At 39.9% G+C, this 19841-nt stretch overlaps 1 protein-coding gene and 1 pseudogene across 1 annotated transcript in view; one reads left to right on the top strand and one right to left on the bottom strand.

Annotated features, from left to right (window-relative positions):
* KCNMB4 (potassium calcium-activated channel subfamily M regulatory beta subunit 4) overlaps positions 1-19604 on the bottom strand; it is a 68086-nt gene extending 48482 nt beyond the window's left edge. Inside the window, exon 1 of the mRNA XM_027107021.1 lies at positions 18940-19604. Coding sequence (XP_026962822.1) covers positions 18940-19275 — 336 coding nt within the window. The 5' untranslated portion in view covers positions 19276-19604. The remainder of the gene's footprint in view (positions 1-18939) is intronic.
* LOC113620746 (hypoxanthine-guanine phosphoribosyltransferase pseudogene) lies at positions 8256-9619 on the top strand (annotated as a pseudogene).
* Positions 19605-19841: the final 237 nt, after the last annotated feature.

The following is a 19841-nucleotide window of genomic DNA, read 5'->3' as shown; positions in this document are numbered from 1 at the left end:
CCGTGAGCCACAACTACTGAGCCTGCGCTCCAGAGCCACGAGCCACAACTACTGAGCCTGTGTGCCACAACTACTGAAGCCCGCGCCTCTAGAGCCCGTGCTCCGCAACAAGAAAAGCCACTGCAGTGAGAAGCCTGCGCACCGCAACGAAGAGTAGCCCCCACTTGCTGCAACTAGTGAAAGTCCACACGCAGTAATAAAGTCCCAACGCAGCCAAAAATAAATAAATTAAATAAATAAATTTTTTTTTAAAAAAGGGTCCAGTGAGTCCATGAACTCTCCTGTGGTTGATATTCTAAATCTACAGATGCAATATACATGCTTGGTCTGGTCGTACACTGGTTGTAATTTCTACCCTGACTTACTTTACCCATGGAGATAGGCTATTATGGTGGATGACTGAACCTACCTCCTTCCTCCCCAAATAGTAAACCACTACTGCATCCCTAGGGAAGTCACAGAGATTACAGGAGTGGGGATTCCTACCACATTAATGTTTAACTTGCCTATTTGGCTCTTGAAGAAGACATACAAGTCTTGGAGAATGACTGTATTGTTAAATGAATCGGTGGTAACTACCTTCAGTTGCTGTTTCAGATACAGTCTCTTTATTGGAGCAATTAAACTTACCTCCAGAGCCTGTTCTATGGTGACTGATCTGACAAATGCTATCTTCTCCATCCTTGACAGAGAGCACCAGAGAGAGTTTGCTTTTCTCTGGCAGAGACGGTGTAGACTACTGTCTTACCCAGGTCGACCTCAACTCTCTCTGGACGTCATGCTCTAGTGTGCAGGGACCTTGACCCATCGCCCTCCCACAGAACATCATACCGTCTGTACATCGAGGAGATCATGCTGATCAGAAATCAGGGAGTACAAACTGCCCTAGATTCCTTGGTAAAGTACAGGTGTGCCAGAGGGTGGGAGTGGCACAGGGGATTTCTGGATATCCCCTTCAAAGTGAAAGACAGATTGCTGTACCTTTCATTCCTTACAACTAAAAAAGAGGCACAATGCTTGATGGATCCTTTATACTTTGGAGGAAACATTTCCCCACATTTGGGATTGCTCCTCTGACCCCTTACTGAGTAACCCATTTACCTGCCAGCTTTCAGTGGCAGGCAGAGCAGGAGAACCCGCTCCAGGCACTCCAGGCTACAGAAAGCGCTCTTGATTGACTTCCGTGGCCCAGGGCCTCCAATGGTATCCAAGGTGTCTGTGCCAGATTGGAGGGATAGATGGAGCCTGTAGAGAGCTCTGATAGCATAAATCAAACTCATGCTTCCTTTGACAAATCACTAACCTCCTTTTGAGAAACCCTTGGTTTGTTACCGAATGCCTGAACATGCGACACCCAGTCACCACGTTATCCATTGTATACTTGGCTATTTGACCCACTGAGACATATAGGTGGGGTTTTCAGGGCTAAAGCACGTCCTGCAGGCAAATAAGATTCACAAGAAAATGGCTCGCATTCCCAACGCACCTTCTCTTTCGTACTGCGGCTTTCCCCAACTTGTCTTAATGTGCAGTTGTTAATGTGGGCTTGTTTTTCTCATACCAAGACATACATACCTCCAGGAGTACTCTGCAGTGTGCTAGGGAGTACCTGAAGCCTATGACCAGTTTTGATGGATGAAAAAATTTGAGCTCAGTTTGAGCATATCTTTGAGCAGAACTCCTGATTGTTTATTTCTCTTGAAAGGCATGACGTTGGAGGTATAGACCTACACTGATTTATGGGCACTAGATAACAAATAATAAATTGCACTTTGAGTAAACAGATTAGGGTATGTTAAAGCCTCAGAAACAGAACTCTGAACAATACATAAGATCCAAAAGGTATACTTCCCATGCACCCTTTCTCAGGAAGCTACTTGAGGATGCACTCCACCAAAGCAAAGGTATAAAGCAGAAGGCATGGGGTCAAGGAAACAGAGGAGAGACACAGCAGGCCTAAGGTGCAACCAGTTCGGTTTGCGGCAATAGGCTAAAGGAGTTCAGAAAAGTTATGCCAGGTAAGTTTTTTTAAAAGAGAAAGAAGTAGAATGAAACAGTTACGTATAATGAATAAGTATATGAAAAACAGTGTGCAAAGGAGTTTTACAATTCTGTGGGAGAATTTTGTTAAAGTAAGAGAAAGGTATACAAGGAAGTAAGAAAATATTATAAGAGGATGATTATCAGCTCAAAGAACATAAAAAGTTGCAATAAAAACGAACAATACGGGCTTCCATGGTGGCGCAGTGGTTGAGAGTCCGCCTGCTGATCCAGGGGACACGGGTTCGTGCCCCGGTCCAGGAAGATCCCACATACTGCGGAGCGGCTGGGCCCATGAGCCATGGCCGCTGAGCCTGCACGTCTGGAGCCTGTGCTCCGCAACAGGAGAGGCCACAACAGTGAGAGGCCCGCGTACCGCAAAAAAACAAACAAAAAAACCCCGAACAATACATAGTTAAAATAAGTTAAGCACTCAATGCTAATTTAGCCAAAAATTATGATATTTAAAGGATGAAGGGGGAGAAAATGAGATGGAATGGGATGGTGTAAGAAAGCTAAATCCTCAGATTCAATCATAGGCAGGCAATTGTGTGTAAAATATATATATCAAACTGACACAGCAGTGTAACGCAACTATACTCCAATAAAAACAAACAAAAATCAAAAAAATAAAATATATACATCACAGAGCTTACTGTTTAGAAACATGGTGGTAAATACTAGGAAAAACAGAAAACAAAAATAGTTAAATACAGTTGTTTCTGGATGCCAAAAGGGATTGGGACAGAGGAGTCCCAATAGTAGTTCTATTGAGAACTTTCTCCATTTCCTCTATGGTAATTCGTCTATTTTTTTTTTAATCACTATTAGATTGTTTTAGTTTCGAAGTTTGTATTATCCTAGAGAATTACCATATCATCCTATGGTTTCAAATTTACTGGCATTGTATTTGATCAAAGTATTCACTTGAAATTATTTTAACTTTTCCTATATTTACAGTTATTCCCTCATTCTTGTTTCTAATTTTGTGTTTTTGGAGAGCATTTCTTTGGTAACTAAACTTGCTGAGTATTCATATCTGAACTTATCTTTCTGAAAAAATATTCTGCATTCCCTGAACATGCTCAATAAATCTCCAGTGGGAATTTATTTTTTAAATTTTTTGCCATGCTGCTTGCCTTGTGGGATCTCAATCTCAGCTCCCTGACCAGGGATTGAACCGGGGCCATGGCAGCGAAAGTCCAGAATCCTAACCACTAGGCAACCAGGGAACTCCCTCCAATGGAAATTTTGAAGCTCTGCAAAATTTTAATGCCATAAATTTGTGTTGTTAGTTTTCCACCTAGCGGCTCTGCAAAATCAAATAAGTATCTGTTGAAAAACACTGAAGGGCAAGGTGCTTGACATCAACCAGAAGAAAACAGACATTCAGTACTTCACATGGGCATGGGAGAAAGAAAGCCCAATGGATGGAGGAGGTGGATGTCACCTCAGAACTAAGTGGTAAATGCATGCACATGCTCACACACACACACACACACACACACACACACCCAGTACTGTGTAAAGCCCTCTGACAACTACACAGAAAGTAAGCTCCAACCCAGCAGGGATTTCTTTTACCACTGCATCCCCAGAACCTAGAATAGTGTGCCTGCCACATGCAGGTCCTCCATAAACATCTGTTGAATTAATGATTCTACAGATATTTTAAAATAATGCAACCTGCAGAAGATTTGTACAAGTAGATATTTTCCTACCAGCTATGAAGATTAAGGAATGGAGAGTTGGAAATATTGAGATACCAGAAACTAAGCTGTTGTCTCAATATTACAAAGTTTGTGACAAAGTCCCTAAACTCTTTCTTTGCCGGTGAAATTTTCCCTACTTGATGCCTCAGTAATTATTTAAAAATGCAAATGCCAAGGTTTATTTATTCCACAAGTATTAATCAATTATACCTTCTTGGATCACATTTATCCATATATTATCTATAACTTGTATTATCAATAATCCTCAGTCTGTGAAGAAACTGAGGATCAAGAGGTTGAGTGATTGGGGGCTTACCTGGTGGCGCAGTGGTTGGGAATCTGCCTGCCAATGCAGGGGACACGGGTTCGAGCCCTGGTCCAGGAAGATCCCACATGCCGCAGAGCAACTAAGCCCGTGAGCCACAACTACTGAGCCCACGTGCCACAACTACTGAAGCCCGTGAGCCTAGAGCCCATGCTCCACAACAAGAGGAGCCACTGCGATGAGAAGCCCGCGCACCACAAAGAAGAGTAGCCCCTGCTCGGCGCAACTAGAGAAAGCCCGCTCGCAGCAACGAAGACCCAACGCAGCCAAAAATAAAATAAATAAATTTTTTAAAAAAAGAAAAAGAAAAAGAAAATTGAGGGATTGTTTAAGAAAAAAGGTTGAGTGACCGGCCCAGAGGTGCACACCTAGATTCAGGTGTAGGTACCTCGATTTCAAAACTGCAGCCTTTCCCACTCTACCAGGCAGCTTCTAAAGGTCTGCTATGTGTGTACCTCTGCCATGAACACAATTAGTGAAACCTAAGGTGGTGCCTGGAACACGAACCATAGAAGAGGCTTTCCATTCCTTCAGTACTGTGGCAACGTAAACTGGTATGGGTGAGGCAGGTATACAAGTACAACACACTATGGTTTTCTCAAGTCGGTACCTTCATCTCCAACACACTGATCCTCTCAGCTGTATTCTCTAGTCGTGCCCTGTGTGCTCCACAGAGCATTTATTTTAAAGTAACATTTCTGGGATTTCTCTCATTACAGAAATAATGTTTTACCAGCTATCTGGGCATCCCTTAGCTCCAGTCAAATTGACACAGAAAATTAACCATCACACCTAGTCTTATACAGAAGAGATGATCATTTATTGCTAAGACAGCTTCACATAATGAGTTTTGAATTATTGCTCTACCATGGTGCAAATATTCTCCCAAATTTGTCATTTTTCTTTCAATTTTAATGTTTTTTAAAAAATATAAGTTAAGTTTTTTCTTACTATGTCATTAAATAAATGAGTGTATTCTTTTATGATTTTTGCTCTTGTTAGCCTTAGAAAGGCTTTGCCCACTGCCCAAATTATGTAAATATTCATCTATATTTTTAGTACTTTCATAGTTTATTTTTGTACATTCAAAATGTGTTCCATCAAATTATAATTTTATTTTAACTAAAAATTTTCTAAATAATTTTTGAGTATTTTGCAAATAAATTTTATTTGGAAAATTAATATTTTAAAGTACATATTTTTCCAAATAGTAGGGAAGTTTTAACCTCTTTACAAGTTATTTGAAATGCCAAATTTGCAAAGTAAATCTCCCATCAACATTATTTTTTGGTAAGAGCTTTACTGAAATATAACTGACATGCCATTCAATTCACCCCTTTAAAGTGTATAATTCAATGTTTTTAAGTGGATTCACAGAGGTGTACCACCGCCACAATCAATTTTAGAATGTTTTTATCACCCCAAGAAAACACCATATACGTACCCTTTAGCTATCATTCCCAATCATCCTATAGATTTCCCTACTCTAGACATTTCATGTAAATGGAATTGTATAATATGTGATCTTCTGTGGCTGACTTCTCACACTTGGCACGTTTTCAATCATGTTGTAGCATGTATCAACACTTCATTCCTTCTTATAGCCAAATAGAATTCCTTGCATGGATATAGCACATTTTGTTTGTCCATTTGTCAGTTGATGAACGTTTGATTTATTTCCACATTTTGGTTGTTATAAATAATGCTACTACAAATAGTCATGTACAAGTTTTTGTGTGGACATGTGTTTTCATTTCTTTTGGGTATATACCTAGGAATGGAGTTGCTGGGTCATATGTAATTCTGTTTAACTTTTTGAGGAACAGTCAACTGTTTTCCAAAGCAGCTGCAAATCTTTTACATTCTTACCAACAATGTATGAGGATTCTAATTTCTCCACACCCTCACCAAAACTTGTTATTGTCTTTTATTTTTTAATAGTCTTCTAGTGGGTTGAAAGTGGTATCTTATTGTGGTTTTTTTTTTTTTTTTTTGCGGTACGCGGGCCTCTCACTGTTGTGGCCTCTCCCGTTGCGGAGCACAGGCTCCGGCAGCATGTGGGATCTTCCCGGACCGGGGCACGAACCCGTGTCCCCTGCATCGGCAGGCAGACTCTCAACCACTGTGCCACCAGGGAAGCCCTCTTATTGTGGTTTTGATTTGCATTTCCCTAATGACTAATGATGTTGAACAAATTTTCATGTGCTTGTTGGCCATTTGTATACCTTCTTTGGAAAAATATCTGTTCCCAACTTTTGCCTATTTATAAATTGGGTTATTTGCCTTTTTGTTATTATTGTTATTGAGTTGTAAAGGTTCTTTATATATCCTGGACATTCAACCCTTATCAGATGTGCAAATATTTCCTCTCATTCTGTGTTTGTCTTTTCACTTTTTTGATGGTATTCTTCAAAGCACAAACATTTTAAAATTTTGATTATGTCCAATTACCTATTTTTCCTTTGATTACTTATGCTTTTTGTGTCATGTTAAGAAACTGTGCCTAATTCAAAGGTATAAAGATGTACACCTATGCTCTCTTCTAAGAGCTTTATAGTTTTAGCTCTTATATTTAGGTCTCTCATCGATTTGAATTAATTTTTGTATATGGTGTGAAGTAGAAGTCCAACTTCACTCCTTTGCATGTGTATAAACAGTTGTTCCAGCACCACTGGTTAAAATGACTTTTTTTTTTCTGTTGAATGCTCTTGACACCCTTGTCAAAATCAATTACTTATATAAATGTATACATTTATTTCTGGACTCTCAACTCTATTCTATAGATTTGGAATCTATTCCTTATGCCAGTACCACACAGTCCTGATTACTATAGCTTTCTAGTAAGTTTTAAAATTGGAAAGTGTGAGTCTTCCAATTTTGTTCTCCTTTTTCAAGATTGTTTTGGTTATCCTGGGTCCCTTGTACTTCCATCTGAATTTCAGGATTAGCTGGTCAACTTCTGACAAAGAAAATCCAGCTGAGTTTTTGATAGGAATTGTAATGAATCTATAGATCAATTTGGGGAGTGTTGCCATCATATTACAAAATTCAGTCTTCCAATCTATGAACAAAGGTTATCTTTAATTAGTTTTTCTTTAATTTCTTTCAATAGTGTTTTGTAGTTTTCAGGGTACAAGTCTTATATTCTTTTGTTAAATTTGTCAAATGTATTCCTAAGTATTTGATTATTTTGATGCTACTGTAAATAGAATTGTGTTCTTAATTTTACTTTTGGATTGTTCATTGCTAGTGTACAAAAATATAATTGATTTTTGTATATTGACTTTGTATCCTGCAATCTTGCTGAATTTACTAGGTCCAATAGCTTTTTTTTTTTTTTTTAGGGGATTCTCCAGGAGTTTCTATATACAAGATCATGTGATTTGTGAATAGAGATACTTTTATTTCTTCCTTTCCAATCTGGCTGTCTTTTGTTTCTTTTTCTTGCCTAATTGTCCTTACTAAAACCTACAGTACAATATCGAACGTGAGTGGCAGGAGTGGACATCCTTGTCTTGTTCCTGATCTTAGGGGAAAACTTTCAGTCTCTCATCATTAAGTATGATATTGGTTGTGGGTTTTTCATAGTTTCCCTTTAACAGGTTGACAAAGTTCCCTTGTATCCCTAGTTTGTTGATTTTTTAAGTCAAGGAAGGATTTTGTCAAACGTTTTTCCTGCATATACATGCATGTGATTTTTGTCATTTATTCTATTAATATGTTGTATTACATTGATTTTATTATGTTTAACCAACCTTGCATTCCTAAAATAAATCCCACTTGACCACGGTGCAAAATCATAAACTCTTCTGCCAAAAAAAGAAGAAGAGGTAATACATCCCAGCTTATTCTGTTATTATGATACCAAAAGCAGACAAAGATATCACAAGAAAACTACACAACAATACACCTTATGAATATAGATGCAAAAATCTTCAACAAAATGCTGTTAAACTAAATCTTGGAACATATAAAAAGGATTATATACCATGACCAAGCTGGAGGAATTGGGAGTGCATAGTAATGTGCATGAGATTTCTTTTGGGAGGAATGGAAATATTCTGGAATTAGCAATGATGGTTGCACAACTCTGTGAATATACCAAAAACCTGTACACGTTAAAAGGGCAAATATTACAATATTTGAAATATATATATGTATTTTAAAGGAAGCTGCCTGCCTTCTATTTTTCTCTTTCACTCTTCTCACTGCCTAAAAGGCAGACGTGATGAAGTTAGGAAAACCATGTTAAGGGACAGTTAGAGCAACAAGACAGTAAGAAACTGGGTGTTTGAATGACCTTCCAGATCAGAATGGCACAGCCCCACAGACTGCTTACAAGCTCATACATTTACAAAAGAAAAAAACCTAGTAGTTCCTTTGTTTAGGTTACTGTTACGAAGTTCCTATTAAAGTAGCCCACACTTTGCTGTACAGCAGAAACTAACACAACATTGTAAATCAACTATACTCCAATAAAAATTAATTTAAAAAAATAGCAGATTGCCATCAGCCCGCGCCAGCCAGCTCCGTTATGGTGACTCGCAGCCCCAGCGCTGTGATTAGTGATGATGCACCAGGTTATGACCTAGATTTATGTTGTAGACCTAATCATTATGCTGAGGATTTGGAAAAGGTGTTTATTCCTCATGGACTAATTATGGACTGGACCGAACGGCTGGCTCAAGATGTGATGAAGGAGATGGAAGGTTCTCACATCGTGGCCCTCTGTGTGCTCAAGGGGGGGCTATAAATTCTTTGCTGATCTGCTGGATTACATCAAAGCACTGAAACAGAAATAGTGATAGATCTATACCTATGACTGTAGATTTTATCTTTATGTAGATAAAGATTTATGTAGATAAAATTTATGTAGATAAAATGTAGATTTTATCTTTATGTCACCTGTCAACAGGTGACATAAAAGTAATTGGTGGAGATGATCTCTCAACCTTAACTGGAAAGAATGTCTTGATTGTTGAAGATATAATTGACACTAAACAATGCAAACCTTGCTTTCCTTGGTCAAGCAGCATAATCCAAAGATGGTCAAGGTTGCAAGCTTGCTGGTGAAAAGGATCCCTCGAAGTGTTGGATATAGACCAGACTTTGTTAGACTTGAAATTCCAGACAAGTTTGTTGTAGGATATGCCCTTGACTATAATGAATACTTCAGGGATTTGAATCATGTGTGTGTCATTAGCAAAACTGGAAAAGCAAAATACAAAGCTGAAGATGAGAGTTCAAGTTGAGTTTGGAAACATGTGGAATCCCATTGAATTCACCAGGAAAATTATCAAATGTTCTAGTTCTGTGGCCAGCTGCTTAGTAGAGCTTATTGAATGTATCTTCTAAGAATTTTATCTGTTTTGTACTTTAGAAAAGTCAGTTGCTTCATTCCGAAACTCTTTATTTGCACAATGAACCTACAGACTATCAGTTCCCTTTGGGTGGATTGTTTGACTTGTGAATGAAAAATCTCTTAAACCACACCACTATTGAATGAAAATATTGAAATTGTATCTGTAAGAAACATTTAAAGAGAAGAATAGTTGTTTTTTTTTTTTTTTGCGGTACGCGGGCCTCTCACCGCTGCGGCCTCTCCCGTTGCGGAGCACAGGCTCCGGACTCGCAGGCTCAGCGGCCATGGCTCACGGGCCCAGCCGCTCCGCGGCACGCGGGACCCTCCCGGACCGGGGCACGAACCCGCATCCCCTGCATCGGCAGGCAGACTCTCAACCACTGTGCCACCAGGGAAGTCCAAGAAGAATAGTTTTTTAATTGGTATTTTAATTTTTATATATTCAGGAAAGAACAGAAGTGATTGAATATTGTTAATTATACCACTGTGTGTTTAGAAAAGTAAGAAGCAGTCAGTTTCATATCAGTGGCAGTATTTAGAGGTATCGTTATGTCAGATAAACCATATGTCCTGGAATTATTTTAGTAGGTTTCGGTAGTATTAACTGTATTTTCCCACTTGTTCAGATTATTTCTGGTAAAACTCTGTCAACAGTTCCTTTTAAATACAGGTCAATAAGTTCTAAAAACCTACCACTTTTTGAAGTCTTCAATGTAAAAATCCTTAAAATAAAGGCTGTCTCTTTAAAAGAAAAATAAATAAAGTACCCCATCCAATATCCGAATAAATTCAATTAGATTGTTTCTACTTTTTCACTACTACAAACAGTTCTGCAATGAAAATCCTCATATATACTTCCTTGAATACATGTTATAGTTTTATTAGGGTAAACTCCTTGAAGTGAAATTGTTGTCACTTCACTTGATTGTCACAGTGGTTGTCAGGTATGCACAACTTCAGTTACACATACTATTGATATGTTTGATTATTTTTCTGAGTGGTTGAACCAATTTTCCAGCAATCAGTAGGATTTAACATTTTCTCAAAACCTCACCAACACCTGGTCTTATGAAACATTAAGTTTTGCCAATCTGATGGGTGTGAAATGGTATTCCATTATTGTTGTCATTTGAATTTCCCTGAGATTACTGGAATACAGCATTGTTTCACATTTATTGACCATTTGAGTTTTTTCATGAATTGACTGTACATAACCTTCACTGATTTTCCCATTATGTCATATGTCATTTTCTTAATGATTTGTAGACATTTTCATAAATGCTGGATAGTCCTTTGCTGATTACTTGTTTTACCATTATCTTCTACTAGTCTGTGGTTTACATTTTTACTTTGTTTACAATAATTTTAGTCATATGGAAATTATCGTTTTAACATGTTCAAATGTATCAATCTTTTCCTTTTATGATTTGTTCCTTAAGCCTTATTTGAGAAAATATTTCTTAGGCCTATGTCATAAAGATATTTTCCTATTCCAACTGCTGGAAGTTTTATAGTTTTCTTTTCACATTTAGGTTTTATTCCGTTTGGAATTTGTTGTTATGGGTGTGAAGTATGTATCACATTTTTTTTTTTTTTTTTTTTTGCAGTACACGGGCCTCTCACTGTTGTGGCCTCTCCTGTTGCGGAGCACAGGCTCCGGACGCACAGGCTCAGCGGCCATGGCTCACGGGCCCAGCCGCTCCGCGGCATGTGGGATCCTCCCGGACCGGGGCACGAACTCATGTCCCCTGCATCGGCAGGCGGACTCTCAACCACTGCACCACCAGGGAAGCCCCATGTATCACATTTTATTTCTTTTTTACGTAGAGCTAATTGCTCAAGCACCATTTATTCATAAGGTCACTCTTTCCCTAATTAATTTCCCACATCTTCTATGTCTCTCAGTAAAATTTAATCATTTCTAGCTTAATTTCACTGAGGATAAAATCTTTATTATTTCACTGCTATGAAATTTGTGAAGGCTTTCTTTATGGCCCAGAATGTGATCAGTCTGGGGAAATGTTATGCGGGCACTTGAAACGATGTGCACTCTGCTGCTACTGGATATACTATTTTATATATGTCAGTTGGGTCAGTTGTTAAACATGTTATTCAAATCTGCTGGATGTGCATTGATATTGCTTTTGTCTGATTGTTTATCAGTTACAAACAGAGGTGTGTTAAAAATCTCTCATCATGATAGACTTGTATATTTCTCCCTTGAGATATTTCTACATATTTCTGCTTTAATTTTTTTGTTTTTATGTATTTCAAGGTTATATTTTTAGGTACCTCCCAATATACAATTGTTATATTTTGTTGAATTAACTTTTATAATTATGAAATGTCCCTTTTTATCTCTAGTAACATTTTTTTGCTTCAAAGTCTACTGTATTTCATATAATACAAGTACTCCAGCTTTCCTTTCTTCATTTTTTTGGGGGGTTGATGTTTGTATGTTTTCCAGTCTATGATCTCTACCTTTTAATTGGAAGAATTAGTCCATTTATATTTAATATAATTATAAATTTGGGTTTAAATCTACTATCTTTTTTTTTTTAATTTATTCTACCTGTCTACATTCTTTTTACTTTCTTTTACTGCATTTTTAAAAAATGGCTTGCTTTATATTATTTCATTTTCCCCACTTATTAGCTTGGTAGTTATATACTTTTTTACTGTATAAATTCTTGAATTCAACACAGAACCACTAAATCAGAAATTAGGGTGAAATTTCTGATTCAATGGGTCTAGGATGGGACTTGAGAATGTGCATTTCTAACAAGTTCACAGATGATGCTGATGCTTCTCATCCATGGCTCACACTTTGAGAACCACTGGTTTGGAGGAAGAAATTGACTAGATATAAGGAAATTAGTAAAGAGATACTATAATAATCAAAGCAAATGATAATATCTTTGACCAGGATAGTGGCAGTGAAAATTGATAATGTATTAATACCAGAGAATAATGATACTATTGATAGAAACAAAAGATTCCAGAATAGAAGCTGGTGTTAGAGAGATAAAGATGATTTTCTTTTGCCATTTTTCTCCTTGTAACAGAGGAAACAGAGGTAATTATAATCAGAATAGATCTTACTCTCACTAAGCAGTATTATTGTCTGGTTTTCCATTCTTAAGAACTATCTTAAAATAAAGTTGTGTCGATAAAGACAATTGTATAAATATATTTATTACACAGGAAAAACTGGATTAAACTCCTAGGATTTAGAATGTAATTTTCTAGGATTTAATTTCTGCTAATGAGATACAACATCAATATATGCTGCTGCAATATTGTTAGATTACAACCAGTAAATTGGACATTGGATAAGGTTTCAAAGTCCATTTGGTCTACTGCATCAGTTAGATGAATGGCACAGAAGAATTTAGATGAATGGATATTTCTTCACATGTGCTTCGGTATACAGAGAACTTCTAGTGACCCAATCTGCTGGACTCTGCTACTCAACCAAGCAAATACATGAAACAAGTTTGTCTGATTAGTTTATTTACAAAAATGATCATAAATTTAAATAATTTAATAAGCATATAATTCCCTCCACCTTTTCTTTTGGCCATGCCACATGGCTTGTGGGATCTTAGTTCCCCGACCAGGGACTGAACCTGTGCCTCCTGCAGTGGAAGCACCGAGTCCTAACCACTGGACCACCAGGGAATTCCAGTTTTCAATTTTATAAGTGTTTATTTTAAAAGAAAAGAGGGTATTACTAAAACTCGAAAGTACAAATTTTTACACATTGATTTATGTGACCTAGAGAATACCACAGGCACAGCATGAGGAATAGTAAGAAACATATGTAATATTAAAAACCATTCTGTTCAGTATTTTACTGTGAATATTTATGATAATTGTAATATAAATGTACTGTTTATCTAGGAACTCAATATGAAATTCTGCTAAAGACAGGAAAAAAAATTTTAAACCCAAGGTAAATAAAACTTGACATCTTCATTCATAAATGAGTAGCAAAAACATTTTAGATAAACAAAATTGACAACTTGTAAAAATCTTTATAATTCTGAGGCAAGTGTGTGATAAAATATATGCATTTTTCCTCCAAACTTTGACTGAAATATATTGTAACATCACAAATCTCTCTTATAAAAGTAAAAAGTTTCTGATTAGAGTTTGAGATACATAATTTTGGGAGTTCTTACAAATAATTGGGAACTTCATAAAAGCATCCACAAATGGATGTCAGGGAAGGATTATGATAAGTAATCTCAGACAGGAAAATCCTAGCAGCCTGCAGATTAGATTGTTTCTAAAGAGCCATAATATGAGTGGATATTATCTGACCAAGTTTTCAAATATCTTATCATATTAGTCACCTACTCAAAAGCCTTCCTTGACTTCTGTATTAGTTTCCTATTGCTGTTAGAGCATAAATGTAGTGGCTCAAAACAACACAGATGTATTATCTTACAATTCTGAAGGTCAGAATTCCAAAATGGGTCTCACTGAACTAATATCAAGACACCAGCTGGGCTATATTCCTTTCTGAAGGCTCTAAGAAAGAATCCATTTTCTTGCCTTTTCTCACTCCCTTGGAAAAGGGGACTGCCTGCATTCTTTGGCTTGTGTCCTCCTTCTGTATTCAAAGCTGGCAACAGTCAGTTGAGTCTTCTTCAAATTGCATCCCTCTGACCTCCTCCTCCACATTTAAGGACCCTTGTGATTATACTTGGCCCACCAGGATATCTCCCTATCTTAAGGTCAGCTGATTAGCAAACTTCACTCATCTGCAAACTTAATTCCCCTCTGCTGTGTAACATAAGATATTCACAGGTTCTGGGGGTTAGGGTGTGGACATCCTTGGTAGGCGGCATTACTCTTCCTACCATGGCTTCCCAATGTCCACCAAACCCATCCTATCTGTCAAGGACCTTTGCATTACTGGCCCCAACTTACTCTCCTGTCTTACCCCCAGGGCTCTGATCTTTGTGCCCTGGGTTCCAGCCTGATCTCTATTCCAGTCCTAGAACCTGGAAGCACACACACACAGCACAAAGTAGCACTTAATAAATATTTGTTAAATGAATGAACTCATCTTTGTATGTCCTCCTGTTTTTTGCCCAGTTCTTTGATCATAATAGATGCTGAAGAAGTATTTGTGGAATTAAATTTTATATACATCCCCAGTATTACTTCATATCATCACCAGAGGAAAAACAACCATAGTAAGCCACTTTTTCATGGAGAAATAAAGACTATAGACAAGCTGTCACAATTCAGATGAGCCTTTTATTACTTAGTTTTGATGTGATGGACCTCCCTAGAGCACAAAGTACTGCACATTTAATTCAAGGATGGAGTTCATAAATGAACCCCAGCAGACCACACCATCTACACAGGAAGTGTGTGTGTGCTGGGGGGAGAGGCACTCTAGTATGGATGTGTAGGATACCAAGAAGGTAACTAAGCCACAATTCCCTGTAGTTCATTACATCCAATTTCAGGGTATATACTTAAAGCCTGAAGCTCTTCTAGTTCTTGCCTAAGTTTTTATTCTCTTGAATGCGTTTCTCTTACTTTTACAGTAGTACTGGTTTCTTAGAAATAGACGTTTGTCCTCTCTTTCTAGGTTTTTCATATCAGAGAAAGAAAAAAACTCAAAAATAAAACATATTGCCTCTAATCACCTGCTCTCTCTTGTTCCATATACAAGAGGCTGGTTTTAAAAATTCATCCTTTCTTTGCAATCCAATGTAATCAACGAGGCAAAAGCAAATGTTTGGAACTGCACAAGCTCATTTCATTTACATTAAACCAATTTTAAATGTTTGGAACTGCGTAAGTTCGTTTCATTTACATTAAACTAATTTTAAATGATTCTCTTCTTTTCCTTCAGAATTTGAGTCCCCCCTTTCACACCAACTCCCTAGATTCAGTAGCATCAGTAACATCTTTTAACCCAAACACACAAATATTAATCACAATGAACCCTTTCAGTTCTTATTTTACTTTTCTTGCACAACAGATGAGGACATTTTCTAAGCCAGTGTTTATTTTTACTCTGTCTACAGACTAGAATTACTTGTAGAACTTTTTAAAAAACATCAATGCCCAGGACCCACCCAAGACCAAGTCTGAATCTGTGAAGGCTGGACCCAGGCATCAGAATTTCTTTTTATCTTTTTTTTGTTTTTTTGGCCGTGCCACGCAGCTTGCGGAATCTTAGTTCCCTGACCAGGGATTGAACCGGGCCCTCGGCAGTGAAAGCATGGAGTCCTAACCACTGGATTGCCAGGGAACTCCCCAGAATTTATTTATTTATTTATTTTTTATTTATTTATTTTTGCGGTACGCGGGCCTCTCACTGTTGTGGCCTCTCCCATTGCGGAGCACAGGCTCCGGACGCACAGGCTCAGCGGCCATGGCTCACGGGCCCAGCCGCTCCGCGGCATGTGGGATCTTCCCGGACCTGGGCACGAACCCATGTCCCCTGCATCGGCAGGCGGACTCTCAACTACTGCGCCACCAGGGATGCCCCCCCCCAGAATTTCTTTTTAAAGTTCCCCCAGTGATTCTAATGTATGGCCATGGATGAGAACCAAACCTCTCAGCACACACACCTGCTAGTCACAAAGAGATAAGGCAGTGATGAGAACAGTAGCCAGAGGAAGCCGACCCCAAATTTAGATTTTGCTACGGTCAATTCAAAGAGCAGATCCTTGCCCTGTGGATAATTAGGACTTGACTGGATAATTAGGATAACTGACTTGAGTACTATATTACATGGCTGAATACAGTGATTGCTTTAGAAACAAGGATATGACTCAAAACATAAGTTGAATAGGACTTAAAGATATTTTAAAGAAATTATTAGTCAAAGGTCAAATTTATTCACACTGTCTTCTTTAGTAGTCTATGGCTTAAGATGTTAGATATGTGCAATATTCTTTCCCCTTCCCTGCTTTTTACTGTATCTAATGCAGCAAACTCAAGGGAGGGGAGAAAGTCCTTGTTCTCTTTTTCTAAAAAGAGATTTCCCAAATGGCTTCTTGTGGTAGTGGGCCATGAAGAAGAGAAAGTTGAAGGTGATTAGGATCCATGACACTGTAGGGAATCTAGACATTCTACAAAGAGAATGGGTGGGGCACCCAGGCCTTCAATAAAAAGGTAAGGTCTGGGTAGCCGAGATGCAACAGCAACGGGCCGTGGGTATTGCCTAATTGCAAAGGCACTGTGGAAACATTCTGCTTACATACTGGACTCTGGCACAATATTTTGGTTGAGTTGAATTTCTCCATCACTAATTGCTTACAAGAATTTCCAAATTGAGCACTTCATTGCTCAAAAGTCAAAAAGTGACTGCAAAAGAACATGCTTATGTTCTATAAATGGCACGATGCAATCATAATTTGGATAAAGAGACATACACTGCTTTGGCCGAGGAAACCTTGACTAAATTGAATGGGATGTTGTTCATCATTTTCTGTAACATTAACATATCTTTCTGCAGTTCTGTCATTTCTTGTATACTTTACTTTATAAAATCTTATTTTGTTCAGATACTTCTTCAAAACGATTGTTGCCAGGATCCAAACTGGCACTGGAAGAAAACTGATTATTTGCAACAAAAAGAGAGAAATATCAAATCCTAGGATTACATATAAAGCATTACCACTCCTTCCAAGTGATTTAAAAATCTATGTCCTAAATCCCAATTTATTTTTTTTGTCAGATCCTTCAAAATTACCTGGAAATTGTGAAACAGCCTTTATGTAGTAAATTCTACCTTCTCAATGTCTTGATTAGATATTAGCCACTGACTGAAAAACATGTATGTAATTTATTAGTGCCTGAACCACAATCTTAAACTAATTAGCAATGTTTCACCAATTATAACAACACCTTTTAAATGATGAACTACCATATAATTTCTAAATCACTATTTCTTTTTGACACCTTTCTTTTATATTAATGATTTAATCCTGAAAAAAGTGATGTTTCTAAAACCCTGCAATTTGTTTTGAAATTCCTGAGCGTTGAGCAGATTAATTTACAACATTTGTCTTTGAAACATTATTGCTTCTTCAAGACTTTGAACATTATACTCTATCTAAATTCTGTACTTCTATATTTACTGCTTATATATTATCTTCATTTTTAAGGTCCTCTTCCTTTGTCAGCAAGAGCATCTTTTTTAAGAGAAGCCATATATTTTTCTTTAAAGGAATTCCCTTTTTAAAATTTCCCCAATTCAAGATTTTACTGTTTAGGAGACAAGAACAAGAGGTTTACTGTAGAGAAATGATAAGCTTATTTTAAATACTTGTAAACTATTGAGATAGAATTCTTTTTTTGGATTGATATAATTATATCCTGTCACACTTAAAGTTGTTCCTGTGTACACAAGACTCATTCCCTTATGGACAGCTTTCTTGCTTGATCTTCAAGCACTGCTCTCACAAAGAGGGAAAATGCCGGTAACTTTAAAGAAGATACACATCTTTACTTTGATAGTTAAGCAACAAGAAGAGCAAAAAAGGCCAAGAGAAGAAAGAAAAAACGAAAGAAAAGCCTTCTTGCAAAATCAGGTGCACTACAAAGCTCAATTAGTTCACAGACTGAGGACACTGCTTTTTATAAGTTTTTTTCTCCACTGGGAACAGTTTTCTGAGCGTCCCTCTCTCTGCTCTCCGTCCCTCGAGTCTTAACCAGGTTTTTTCGTTTTTGCTTGTGAGAACTAATAAAGTTGCAAAGGAAGGAATATTCGGTACATTTCACGGACGGTTTTCCATTTTCAGAAAGTTTTACCGTTTCCCAGGTGGCTCCCAATTGTTTCTAGGCACACAGAGCCTAGGAGTCACTAGGCTGCCTCTAGACCCTTCTGACAATCTATTTCATGAAAACTAGGAGTCCGCCGTACCCGCCCAAAATGGATCTACGCAGAATCTCGCGTTTGATTCCACGTCGTTTGTCGACCCACGAAAGTTCATCTTTGGACAAGTTAAAAACGTCTGTCAAGAGTTAAAAGGCAAGGAAACCTCTAACACCTTTCAAGGGGCTAAAAGACTCCCTGCACCCCCCAAGACGAGTTCTGGACGCGGCCAGTGGGAGCTCGGACCTTGACCATGCGCCGGAGTAGGTGTATCCCCGCGACGCACTGGCTTTAACCGGAGGAAAAGTTAACTTTTGGCTCCTTGCATTTCTCCAAAGTCAACCCTCTAGGGCCCTAACCTAAGCTGGGCCAAGGCCTCAAAATCTGGGACCAGGCAAGACAGGTGTGTAAAGAAAGCCTCCGGGCACCACGCACGGGTCGCCGTGCACACACCCGCCTGAGGGACCGGAGGGCCCGGGGCTCCCCGATGTATTTACTCCTGGTTTGAGTATAGCCTGCGAAGCCTCGTCGCCTCCTGGTAATGCGAGCATACTCCGAGCCACCCCGCGAAGGGTCTAACACTGATGCTCCCCGCAAACCTCAAGATCTCCGCAGGAGCGAGGCATCCCTCACGGGGCGTCCTTACCTTGGGGTTGGTCAGGAGCTGGTGCTCGTCGCTGTGCAGTAGCGCCCTGGAGTTGGACTCGGAGTTGTTCACGTAGACCTGGACGCAGGGGTACTGCGAGGTGCCCCTGCAATCGGCGCCACAGGTGAAGGTGCACTCGAACACCTCGCCGATCTGCTGCACCGACAGCACCGTGCAGTTGGCCGCCGTGGCTTGCAGATCCTGCAGCGCGGGACTGAGCCAGCAGAAACCGAAGATAAAGAGCGACACGACGCCGGAGATGATGAGAAACAAGCCGAGCCGGATGCTCTTGTCCTCGGCTTCCGTGTACTCGTAAGCCACCCGGAGCTTCGCCATCGCCCCCCACTCCCGGCGGCAGGCACGCTCCCCCCGCCCCCTCCCGCCCCCGGCGCAGAGCCCGACTGCCTCGGGCGGGAGGAGCCGCCGCCGCGCGACAGCAGGGGAGTGGGCGGCCAGGGGGAGCGCGCGAGAACAAAGGGGCTGAGGCCGGCGACGCCCCCGGCGGCGGCAGCGCTCCCCCAACCTCCCCGCCCAGCCGCCGCCCGGGCCCCGGAGGCTCGCGGCGCTGCCGCGGCTTCAGAGCCTCCTGCACCCTCGGGCGCTCGGAGCGCTCGGGCGGCTCCTGCCTCCAGCGCCCCCTGCCAGCCTCCGCCCCCGCGCTTTCCCCGCCTCCCCCACCCCGCCTCCTCTCGCCCAGTGTCTCCCAGTCTCCATCGCCCGCCTGCCGCTGCTCCACGGACTCGCCGGGCAGCTGCCCCGAGGGCAGGAGCCGCAGGGCTGAGGCGAGCCCGGGGGCTCCCCCGCGAGGGAGGCAGCTCCGCCCGGCCCCACCCGCCGCGGACTTGAGTCCTCCCGCCCCGCCCCGGGGCGTTTCCCGTGGGCGAGGGGCGGGCGAGCCCCGG

The sequence above is a fragment of the Aethalodelphis obliquidens genome, unplaced genomic scaffold, assembly GCF_003676395.1.
Source record: "Aethalodelphis obliquidens isolate GAN/ISIS:26980383/991018 unplaced genomic scaffold, ASM367639v1 scaffold8, whole genome shotgun sequence".
Taxonomy (NCBI): Eukaryota; Metazoa; Chordata; class Mammalia; order Artiodactyla; family Delphinidae; genus Aethalodelphis; species Aethalodelphis obliquidens.
Note: the sequence above shows the minus strand (reverse complement) of the source record. Positions and strands in the feature narration are given on the sequence as shown.